The 12460-nt window shown below is 35.0% G+C and overlaps 1 protein-coding gene across 2 annotated transcripts in view; it reads left to right on the forward strand.

The window, feature by feature from the left end:
- Positions 1-446: 446 nt before the first annotated feature.
- TPR (translocated promoter region, nuclear basket protein) overlaps positions 447-12460 on the forward strand; it is a 63931-nt gene continuing 51917 nt past the window's right edge. Inside the window, exons 1-12 of one of the 2 annotated variants that reach the window (XM_058701314.1) lie at positions 447-733; positions 2452-2556; positions 4632-4705; positions 6206-6302; positions 7900-8003; positions 8366-8530; positions 9003-9095; positions 9741-9821; positions 9901-9988; positions 10700-10840; positions 11274-11365; positions 11638-11835. In XM_058701314.1, coding sequence (XP_058557297.1) covers positions 583-733; positions 2452-2556; positions 4632-4705; positions 6206-6302; positions 7900-8003; positions 8366-8530; positions 9003-9095; positions 9741-9821; positions 9901-9988; positions 10700-10840; positions 11274-11365; positions 11638-11835 — 1389 coding nt within the window. In that variant the 5' untranslated portion in view covers positions 447-582. The remainder of the gene's footprint in view (positions 734-2451; positions 2557-4631; positions 4706-6205; positions 6303-7899; positions 8004-8365; positions 8531-9002; positions 9096-9740; positions 9822-9900; positions 9989-10699; positions 10841-11273; positions 11366-11637; positions 11836-12460) is intronic. The other variant, XM_058701315.1, reaches the window with a different exon arrangement.

A 12460-nucleotide genomic window follows, 5' to 3' on the forward strand; every position in this document is an offset into this window, starting at 1 on the left:
CGCCAAAGAGGACGACCCATGGCATCCCGGAGCTTTGACGGTAAGGTCGCCTGGCTCTTCAGGGAGGGACGTGAGTTGACAAATACTCCGTGGCGCCATCTCGCGGACAGTAGTCGTACGACCTGAGGAGAGCCGGGGGGCGGGGAGAAAAGAGGAAGCGGAATGGGCGGTGCGCAATCAGGCTCGCCGAAGGGATTGAGGAAAAAAAAAAAAACCAAAACCAAAAAACACTACATTTCCCACAGGTCTGTGGGGCTTGAAGCGCGTGGACTGGGGAGCCGGAAATCGGAGTGCCCGGCCGGGTCAGAGGCCGCCTCTGAACTCGGATACCCAGGGTGCCCACCTTCCGGCGGCTGCGCGCGCACTTCGGGCGCGGGCGCTGTGGCGCGTTCGGCGGCGCCTAACGCAGGACTCGATTTCCCAGGGTCCCGCCGCGGGAGTCTCCGGCGGGCAGGCGCGCGCGAGCCCCGGAGCGAGGTGGTCGAGGCGGGCGCCCAGGCTTCTGGGTCCTCTTGGTCTTCGCCTTTCTTCTCCGGTTCTGCTCCGCCGGCCGCTGGCCCCGCGGCCCCCGGCCACATCGACATGGCGGCGGTGCTGCAGCAAGTCCTGGAGCGCACGGAACTGAACAAGCTGCCTAAGTCCGTCCAGAACAAACTTGAAAAGTTCCTTGCCGACCAGCAATCCGAGATCGATGGCCTGAAGGGGCGGCATGAGAAATTTAAGGTGGAGAGTGGTAAGTGGCGACGCTCTTCCCGCCCGTGGTTCTGGGCCCGACTCCGTAGCCATGGCTGGTCTTCTCCCCTTGCAAGCTCGCTTTCTGCGTACGACTTCGCTGATGGCATCGCTTCCCTGTGCTGCCTCGCCCTCCTGTAGGCCTTCTCTTACCTGCTTCCCTCACAGTTTGAAAGGAAGGAGCCCTTTTGTTTTAAACTGAATTTACATTTAGCTCCGTTTTCTTTGTAGTTAGAGTAGTCTCACATAGGGACACTTAACGTTGGTCGGCACACAAATTGTGAAGATCTGGGTTTCTTTACCCCGGACTAGCCAGAGTCCGCGCGACCCCTCTCCCTCTAAGCTTAGAGTACCGTGTCTTTACGTTGCGCGTAAAATGCTAGCGATTGCCGCTCAGTTTTCCGGTCACCTGCCTTCAAAGGCCTTTGTCGAACTGACCACTTCGTGCACCTAGTTCTGTTTTTTAGCCCTTCGAGCGGATCCAGTAACGATGTAGATATTCACAAAAATGAGTAGGTGCATAACAGCGCTGGAAACGCAGCGATCGTAAATAGGTTAAGTAAGTTTGATACCTTGGATTTCTCTGTAAAAGCTGGAGTTTAATAGGAAGTATGTCAAGACCTGTTTATAGATACCTCTAGCAGACCCTCAAGTAAAGTTACCGGCGACAGTGACTTGAACATCCTTGAAGAGAGATTAAGACCACCGTAATTATGGTTAGATATAGAGACTCTGTAAGTTTCTTGGTTTGGGGGGGGAGGGGAGGTTATGGTGCTGTTTTTGCTAAATTGATTGAAAATTCTGAATACATTATCACTTCAAAAAAATGTAATTATCAAGCAGAATTGGTGTTAAAAAGTAATTCCCTGGGGCGCCTGGGTGGCGCAGTCGGTTAAGCGTCTTAGGCTCAGGTGGTGATCTCACGGTTTATCAGTTCGAGCCCCGTACAGGGCTCTGTGCTGTCAGCTCGGAGCCTGGAGCCTGCTTCGGATTCTGTGTCTCCTTCTCTCTCTGCCCCTCCCCCGCTCATGCTGTCTCTGTCTCTCTGTCTCTCTCTTCTCTCTCCCAAAAAATGAATAAACGTTAAAAAAAATTTTTTTAATAATTCCCTGAATCCCAACACTGAAGGTTGTATACAGCATTCTTTTCATTAATTTACACATAACTATCATTTGTCTTCTATGTACTTGATACTGTGCTGAACAATATACATGCAGTCCTTCCTGTGTGAAGTTAGCACAGTTTTGCATAAGTTTGGTTATTTTATACTTTCAGGTGTATGAGTCTGTTTACACAACCTTTTAAAACAAAGCAGTTTTTAATTAAGTATTGTTTCTCCATTTAATAAGGTTTTTTGTACGTGTGTCAGCTTTATGCTAAAAAGTAATGTGTGGGGAAAATACTAAGATAAGAGATTTTGCCTACCTTGAAGAATTTCAGTCTTGTGAATAGACAGAGAAGTAATTTGTAAAACTCTCTTTAGTTCTTGTTTTCTTTCATATACGTGTATATGTTCATATATACATGTATAGATAAGTATATAAGGAAATGTTAAAGTCCTTTCAGTGCTCTGTGTACCTTTACTTAAATTCTCTTATTTGGAGTGAGATTCAAATACTGTGTCTTAACTATTAAAATCAATGTTATTAAAAATAAGTAGCAGTATTGACAGTATGTGCACATGTGTGTTTGATTTTTTTTTTCTCTGCTCTTCTGAAGAACAACAATACTTTGAGATAGAGAAGAGGCTGTCCCACAGTCAGGAGAGGCTTGTGAATGAAACCCGAGAGTGCCAAAGCTTGAGGCTTGAGCTCGAGAAGCTCAGTAAGTATCTAATTGTGTCCTTATTTTATTCTTGGAGAATGGAGATTTTTAGATACCTTTTTGTGTGCCCTGGAAACATTACTATTTATGAAAATACTGATTGTCATAGGGCTTAATGGTCAGGAGATCTGAGTTCCAATTCTGCTGTTAAAAAGTTCTTTTGCCACATGTAAATCATAACATATAAAATGGCTAGAACCACCTGTCCGTCTGCTTACACAACTGTACAGATCAAATGAGAGATGTTTGAAAGCATTTTAAAAGGTCATAAAGCATTATGCAACGGAAAGTGTGATTAAGGAGAGTGACTTTATTATTTGCATGTTGAAGATTAAAGCCTATTAGTTCTATTATTATAATTTTAACTGTCACAATTTTTACAAATGTGTATGAATCCCAGGATATTTCCTCTTTAAGTCCCATTTCTTGTGAAAGCTGAGTAATTTCCTTTTTAATTAGTTTCCTTCTATCATTAAGTTCTAGAAGGTACACAAGATCTTAGTTAAAGGTCGTGGCATTTCTTACGAAAATGATGTGTATTATATGTTTTGCTTATGATAGAAGAAAGCAAATGTCAGGCAAGAGCTTTCTAGAGTAGGGACATGGTATTATTAGGGATAGCTGGGTTTTTAATTTGATTGGGAACACAGAAGCTAATAATCAAGAGAATGGTTAACACTTCAACCTTTTTATTTAACCAGGTCTGTGGCCATCGAGTATTTAGGTCATAGTTTTTTTCAGCTCATTTTGAAGCACTTAATTTTTTTAAAAAATATGACATATATGTACGATGATATATATACACGTGTAATGAAGGTGTAAGTAATTTCTCGAGTAGCTACATCTGGTTCATCCATCTGTATTTAGTTCTGTTTTGGCATGATAACTAGGTCTGTAGAGCTGTGGTACTTAAGAATTTCAGGAAAATTACTGGATTATTGCTCCTTTTATGAGATCTGGAAAAGATGAGGGTAACCTATCATTTGTCTTCTATGTACTTGATACTGTGCTGGACAGTACACATGCAGTCCTTCCTGTGTGAAGTTAGCACAGTTTTGCATAAGTTTGGTTATTTTATATTTTCAGGTGTATGAGTCTATTTACACAAGGCATCTAGTATGGCTTCTAGGAGTATACAATTATATTTGTGCTTTTTTAGTTTGTCATTCTAAATCTGCGCTTTTGGAAGGCAGCAAATGATACAAGTGTGAAATAGAAAATTTAGACTAATTTAACAAGATTTTTCTGTATAATAAGCATCTAGTATGCCTTCTAGGAGTATACAGTTATGTTTGTGTTTTTTTAGTTTGTCATTCTAAATCTGTGCTTTTGGAAAGCAGCAAATGATACAAGTACAAAATAGAAAAGTTACACTAATTTAACAAGATTTTTCTGTATAATAAGCCAACTGTTTAAATAGAACTTAAGATCGGAAATAGTGATAATGTATTTAGTCATTAAATTGCTAGCACGTAAATAATATAGATGTATTTTAATGGAGGAAAGTTTCAGGAAGTATATTTTTCCTAGTTACTGTGTGCATTTAAGGGAGAGACTGTACAAGGGAAGATAGACCATTATGAGTGGAGATTGTGGGTTTGATAATTCAGTATCAAGCATAACTTTTTCCCTCCATGGTAATGGCTCTTTTTAAAGTGATAAACAAGCTGAATTAAAATTATCCATTATTGTTATTTGCTCTGTATACATTTTCTATACTTTAAATGTTGTTATTTACTTTCTTGGTTTTGTCTTTTTTTACTCAATTTTCTTATTTGTAAATATAATTTACTCTTTATGATTGACTCAGAGATGTCCTGGAAAAATGATAAACGTGAGAACTACATATGCGTTTTCCTGTAAATGTTGGTTAGAATGATCAAAAATGTGATTTTGGAGACAGGATAGCACAATTAAAAATTTGGTCTACAAGTAAACTTGGAATATTCATGAATTTGGAATGTACAACTCGGTCTTTTTGAGTCTCAGTTTCTTCATTTTGAAATACATATGGGTGGCAATTGGATGAAAACCGTTATTGCAGTTTTTAAGTTCATAAAATTCCTTTTATTCAGACAATCAACTGAAGGCACTAACTGAGAAAAATAAAGAACTTGAAGTTGCTCAGGATCGCAATATTGCCATTCAGGTAAAAGTTATTTTTGTGAATAAAGCTAACTATAAACATGATACTTGAGGAAGTATTCTATTCTGGTTGTGTTTACTCATTACTTAATGGGAAAATGAAGCGTGTTCTATCACTAAACAAAAATGCATAAATATATATTCCTTAATTGGTCCTTTATGTGTTTTATTGATTGAGCATTTTTTTTTACTCATCAGAATGTATTAGTGCTTAATATAAAAGGGAACTTGCTTTTAACTCTGTAGTTCTTAAGGTTGTGATTTTTTTCCAGAAATTCACGTTGTAAATAAAGTGCCATAGAACTGTAGGTAGGATAGACATTCACAGATTTATCTGTCCACCTACTTAACCTACCTAGAAATTCTCTAATGTTTACTATTGCTCAGGCAGTATTTCAACTATTGTGATCTGGTTGGGGATATGGGTGAATCCATATAATAATCATTTTAGAGTAGTAAGAAGAATAACAGGTAGAATATGATCATGAGGATTGGTCACCCATTGGTTTAATAAAGTGGTCATAGTCCGTGAGAAACTAGATGGAATGTCAGCCTCTTGCTATTGCTTTTTTAAAACTTGTGTTTGATTTGAAATTAAAATGTACTTGGTATATTAAAGGTACTTACAATGGGAAAGAGTGCTAGACTTAATCCAATAGAAATTTAAAATTTTCTGCATAGAACTAAAACACAAGGAAGCTATTAAGTATTTTTCATTTAAAATATGACTGTTTGGATCCTTAATACATGACTGCTTTCATCCTTAAAAATCATTCAAGGGGGAAATGGGCAAAGGAATTAAAAAAAAAAAAAACAGGAAGCTGCACAAATGGTCTATGGCAATGTGAAAGGTTGTTCTGCTTTACTTGTAATCAGAAAAATGCAAAAAAAATAAAAAAATTTTTTTAAGGAAAAATGCAGATAAAACAATCAGGTAATTATTTTTTACCTCCTCCTGTGAACATTGATTTTTTTTTTTTTTTTTTTTTTTTTAATCTTCAGTTCTGGCATGAGTGGCTTGAGATTGGTGCTTATGAATCAAAGCATGTTAATTGCCATTATCTTGCTGTAAAACAGTTGACAAAATATATTAAAGGTTTTAAGACATTCCATTTCTAGGGCTCTTTCTTAAAAAAATAATTTGAACCAAGGTATAAATACAGTGACAGTCATCATAATTGTATTTTATGGCAGCAAAAAATTAGAAATAAAATGTCCTGTCTACAAAGTCATGTTTAAGTAACTAGGACATTTCCAAGTGATAAATAATGATAGGGGAAATTTTTTCATAAGCTATGAAAAATAATTTTTAAAACTGCAAAATATAAATAGAAGTGTTGAGATTATGGGTAATTTTTAAACTTTTAAATGCATTAAGTTATAAGGAAAAACCAACCATTCTTAAACCACAGCTAATGTTAAAGTTCTGTGTTCAAGTTCCTATAATGATTAATCAACTTTATTTTTTAATTTAAATGTATTATGCTTCTCCTTTACATGATAGAGCCAGTTTACAAGGACAAAAGAAGAATTAGAAGCTGAGAAAAGAGACTTAGTTAGAACCAATGAGAGACTATCTCAAGAACTTGAATATTTAACAGGTATGAGAAAATACTTTAGGCTCTAACTTCACTCTTTCCTGTCTCTTCTTACAGTGCTAGGAATTAATCCTCAGTCCATTTCTGTTGCTGGTGTTTCTTTGTCATAGCGCAGAATATAATTCAATGTAATATCCTATTGTGTCTGCCACTCGTTTGTCTTTAGATCATTACCAAGGTTTTAAAACAGTGTCTAGATAAGTATGCATAAATGAAAAACATCTCTAAGAAGTTGTAATTTGAACCAAGATTTACATGCTAACACTACAGCGTTATTTATAACATCAGATTGGAAGCAGTTTAAGTGTTTAGTTGTAGAGGCTAAACTCCTTCATTTTATACAGACACACTTGCTGGAATAAACTGTCCATAAACATTCAATATGTAGAAGAACCTGAAAGGAGAGCTTATATTTAAAACTACAGACTGAAGGAGTTCCGAGGCAGGAACATAAGCTAAGTAACACACGTACGTAAGATAGATAGTAGATAGTATGTGAAACAGTTGATGTTTTAAGGTAAACATGACTCTTAAGCAGTTTAATGTATCAAATTCCCTTTGGTTACTTTTTAAAAATTTTTGAAGTTTTATTAATGGAAGAATTTTCAATTATTTATGTTGCTATACAGTACTATTCAGTTAGGTAACTATACTTTTCCAGTCTCAGAAAAGTTACTTCAGAGTATTTGTTGATGAAGTTGATCAACTAATAGGTAGATAAAATTGAAACATTTTTTTTTTATTTTGAGAGAGAGAGGGTATACACACAAGCAGGGGAGTGGCAGAGAAGAAGAGAGAATCTCAATCATCAGTGTAGAGCCTGATGCAGGACTTGAACCCAGGAACCATGAGATTATGGCCTGATCCAAAATCAAGAGTTGGACACTTTAACCAACTGAGCCACGCAGGTGCCCCGGAATTTTTTTTAATAAAAACTTTCATGTAGGGGAACCTGGTTGGCTCAGTCAGTTGAGCATCCAACTATGGCTCAGGTCCTTACCTCACAGTTTGTGACTTTGAGCCCCACATAGGGCTTACTGCTGTCACTGCAGAGCCTGCTTTGGATCCTCTGTCCCCCTCTCTTCCCCTCCCCTACTTATGCTCACTCTCTCTCAAAAATAAACATTAAAAAAAAAATTTAATAAAACTTTGCTGTAAGGAGTATATAGAAAACTAAGCATGTACATGTTCTGGCTCTGTTGAGTAGGTTTTTGTTATCACTGCTTCTTAACTTAAATGGCTATTTATGAAATTTTAATAGATCTGTAAGTATATATCAGGAAAATTAATGCTAATTTGCATATTTAGCTTAAGATACTGCATTTAAAATAACCAGTGTAAGTTATATGTTGGCTTGGGTGCACAAATTTGGTTTATCATCTGCATGTTTAAATTAAATTTATAACATGTATATATAAAATACATATATATATAAAATATATATATATATAAAACATATAAAAGTATGACAGAAACAAAATAAAGAAGTCGAGAACTACTTTGTATTAATTGCTTGTATTTCTAGAGATGTATCTTTGATGTTTGGTTTCTCTGAACATTAATTAGTCATTATTTTCAAATTCTCTTCTGACCTTTCTAGAGGATTTTAAACGTCTAAATGAAAAACTTAAAGAAAGCAATGCCACAAAGGGTGATCTTCAGTTAAAACTGGATGAACTTCAAGCTTCTGATGTTTCTGTTAAAGCAAGTAACAAATAATTTCTAATGCACAAAATACAATGTTTGCTTAAAACTCCCTAAATTAAATTTTAAATATGGGCAGGTTATCTATAAAGTGATTAAAATCTGTGTTTTTGTTTTTGTTTAATATCAGGGAATTAATTAAATATTATGGCCGTTTTAATTGAAGTGTTTATGTGATGTTTGTTTCTTATAGTTCTTGATATGATTATCTTACCTGATTACCTATTTTCTGTTAAGAATGCATGCAAATACTTATTTCTGTTAAAATAAGATTCTGCTTGTGTTCTTTAGCTACAGACAAAATCTTTTATTAGCCCTATATTGTCTTTAATTGTAAACATGATTTTCTTGGATATTTTTAGTATCGAGAAAAACGTTTGGAGCAAGAAAAGGAGTTATTACATAATCAGAATACATGGCTGAATACAGAGTTGAAAACTAAAACTGATGAACTTCTGGCTCTTGGCAGAGAAAAAGGAAATGAGATTCTAGAGCTTAAATGTAATCTTGAAAACAAAAAAGAAGAGGTAAGTTACTAAAACTTTTTTTTCATTTTGGTTAAAACTTACATTTATGTGCCAGGTTATTACAAAAATATTCCATGGGTATACCAAGTGAAATGTATTATAATGTTAGAAATGTGGAGGACATAAACATTTGGCCTAGGAAATGAACCAGTTGCATATAATTAAATATTTTAAGATCTTCTTTGATGAATTTTGATACTCTACTATTTTTTTATATATCTTTAAGACTTGTTTAAGAAGTGGTGATAAATTTTGTCAACTAAATCCAAGTGTATTGTTCTGTGAGCTGTTATTTTTCATTCTCTTACATATACATATTTTATATGAAATCCTTTTTTGGGTTTGGGGATTATTTTGCTTTCACTTGGCAGCTAAACTTTATGTTTATCGAAACATACGTTTATGTTATGTAATTGAAAATTAATTTCAGCTAATACAACATCTTCCCTCTACCCAACTCTCTTGTTCCTAGGTTTCCAGAATGGAAGAACAGATGAATGGCTTGAAGATGTCAAATGAGAATCTTCAAAAACATGTAGAAGAGCTGTTGACCAAACTAAAAGAGGTATAGAAGACCACTTTAAAATTTCTCTTTTATAAAATCATCAAAGCATTTATGAGGCGGGGCGCCTGGGTGGCTCAGTCGGTTGAGCTTCTGACTTCGGCCCAGGTCACGATCTCACCGTCTGTGAGTTCGAGCCCCGCGTCAGGCTCTGTGCTGACAGCTCAGAGCCTGGAGCCTGCTTCGGATTCTGTGTCTCCCTCTCTCTCTAACCCTCCCCAACTCATGCTCTGTCTCTCTCTGTCTCAAAGATAAAATAAAAAAACATTAAAAAAATTTTTTAAAAAAAAGCATTTATGAGGCTATTATTTTTAAAATGATTTCATGTTGTGAACTATTTCTGGCACCATAAAATGGCCAGGATACTGATATGATGTAGCTAGGTTAAAATAGCTAGACCCAGAAAAGGCAATCACGTAGTTTATCCAATATCCAATATATTGTTTGAAAATGAGTATGGTTAATTTTAGTATTTATGTATTACACTTTAAGATAAAAACATATTTTTGTTTTTAAGGTAATTCACCTTTATCATGAAAATTGATGTTAATTTTTATCTCTTTGTAAATTGTATTTTTTATCTTAGTCTTTGATAAGCATTCTAAATTCAGTTCAGATGAGACTGCTGTAATTGGGTCTTTTTTGCAGGCCAAGGAACAGCAGGCCAGTATGGAAGAGAAATTCCACAATGAATTAAATGCTCACATAAAACTCTCTAATCTATACAAGGTAAATGCCCAGCCTCACATTTTAGTGTCCTACTGTTGCATTTTTGGATGTCAAATAACTTTGTAAGATTAAATTTTAGAGTGCTGCTGATGACTCCGAGGCAAAGAGCAATGAACTGACCCGAGCAGTAGATGAACTGCACAAACTTTTGAAAGAAGCTGGAGAAGGTAAGATTTAAATTATGGGGATTATTTTTGGTTTTAGATAAAAGGTGTTTTTTTTCTTCACATTTGTGTAGGTTGTTGGATTTGGAAGGCAATCTTATTAGAGACAAAATTTGGTATAGAAGAAAGATTCTTGGAGTAAGAAACTTTGAATTCTATTTTCAGCAGATATTTTCTATTTTGAAAATAGAGTTAGCTACTAGTTTTCTGTTTTTTTCATCTTATAATCCTATATATGGTCTGATTTCTAAAGGAAATTTTTCTTCCATTTATGAGACACTTACTTGATGAGTAGTTTGGGTATTCTCTTACTCCATAAATAAGCCTAACATTTCAGTTTGTAAATTGTGTCTTTTAGGGTCTTTGATTTTCTTATATTCTTCATTTTTGTATGATCTTTTTCCAGTCATTTTCTGTGTTCTAAAGATCAGAATAAAATCAAAGAGATACATAGAGCCACTTCTTTACAATCTGAATTCCCTTATTTTCCCCTTAGGTTGGAGACATCCAAAGGAGAAGTAGATTCACCAGGCTAGGACATTTAAGGAATGTAGAGCAAGAACTTTCAGAGGGTGACTGTCAACCATAAACCATAGCCTGTCTACAATTTAATGTTGTCTACTGAAGGGAAAAATAATGACTATTCTGTTACGTTTTATAAACTTCCAAGATTTTAATTGTATGTTTGGATATTGTCTTTAAAAATGTTTTTAGCTAATAAAGCAATTCAAGATCATCTTCTAGAAGTGGAGGAATCTAAAGATCAAATGGAAAAAGAAATGCTTGAGAAAATAGGAAAGTTGGAGAAGGAATTAGAGAATGCAAATGACCTGCTTTCTGCCACAAAACGTAAAGGTATGGATTAATAGGTACTTAATAATGGTTTGAATGAAGTACTAGAACTTCCTACATAGTTCTTACTAATTTCCGCTAATAGTATTTCTTTATCATGTTGTGATAAAGGAAACTCCATTAATTTATAGAATTAGAATTTTTTACTTTAAAATTAATATCTATCTGTATCTTTACTATATTGTCAAGTATAATTATCATTTGATCACACATAATTTATGTGTCAACTTCCAGAATATCTTTAACTATACTTAACTGCATGATTTTTAGAATTGGATTATGTTACCTGACAATTTGATACCCCATTGTAAAATCCACATAGGAATTTGTATGTAATGCTTCATAGGTGTCACATTTTACTTGTCTTGAAAAAACTGTTAGTGGCTTTAGTTTGAAATATTACAGAAATACACTAGATTCCTATGTCTTGGCACAGGAGCCATATTATCTGAAGAAGAACTTGCAGCCATGTCTCCTACTGCAGCAGCTGTAGCTAAGATAGTGAAGCCTGGCATGAAATTAACTGAGGTACGAATGGTATTTAAATCTTACTGTTTTCCTTCAGCAAAAGGAAATTTGCTGAAATTTAATGCTGAGAAAAATTATTCTTAAAATCATCTGATGATTTCTTGGAACATTCCAAGAAAAGCTTTCTTGGTTTCTGGTTCTTACAACATAGTAAATAAACATTAATGTCTTATGTAAGTGCTAACACATGTTTATTATGAGGCTGTATCAGTTACAGGTATATACTTTTGTTGTTATGCTCAGATTTGAAACAATCCCTCTTCTCCTTTCAGCTGTATAATGCTTATGTGGAAACTCAGGATCAGTTGCTTTTGGAGAAACTAGAGAATAAAAGAATTAATAAATATCTAGATGAAATAGTGAAAGAAGTTGAAGCTAAAGCACCAATTTTGAAACGCCAGCGTGAGGAGTATGAACGTGCTCAGAAAGCTGTGGCAAGTTTATCTGTTAAGCTTGAACAAGCTATGAAGGTTGGTTCCATTCTTAAATTTTAGCTGTGGGAAAAATCTAGATGACACATGATTTACTAGGTAATTCTTTCCTAGAATTAAAGTGTTTGAGTTGGGAAAGGCTAATCGTGCTTTTTCAGCAATAGGGTAATTCTACTTCATTAAACACCTGTAATAATGAAATGTTCTATTCTTACTCTGCTAAAATTATGGGAGCCTTTTATATTTTTTAAGACATTAGAGATGTTTTCTGTAGGATTCTCTAGTGGATGATGAATAGCCAAATCTCGCTGGGCTTCTCTTCAAATTAAAATAACAGTCTCTTTGTAATAGAACTCTTTTAAATTTGTCACAGTCATTCCTTGTCAATCAGGTTCTGATATTCTATCTAGAAATGGTAACATTGTTTGACCATAGAGAAGAACTCCTTTTTTATAACATTTCATAATTTGGCAAATATTTATGTACATTATTTTGTTAACTGTTCTTTGCCAATTGGAAGTACCAAGGAAATTCACAAATATCTTCCCTTTTAAGGTTCCTTTTTATTAGATAATGATTAAAAAACTTTCTGATAATTTTGCTTTTAGGGTACAACTATTAATATTACTGAGAAGTAGTCAAAGTTTATTAAACAAATTTTATT

The sequence above is a fragment of the Neofelis nebulosa genome, chromosome 15, assembly GCF_028018385.1.
Source record: "Neofelis nebulosa isolate mNeoNeb1 chromosome 15, mNeoNeb1.pri, whole genome shotgun sequence".
Lineage (NCBI taxonomy): Eukaryota > Metazoa > Chordata > Mammalia > Carnivora > Felidae > Neofelis > Neofelis nebulosa.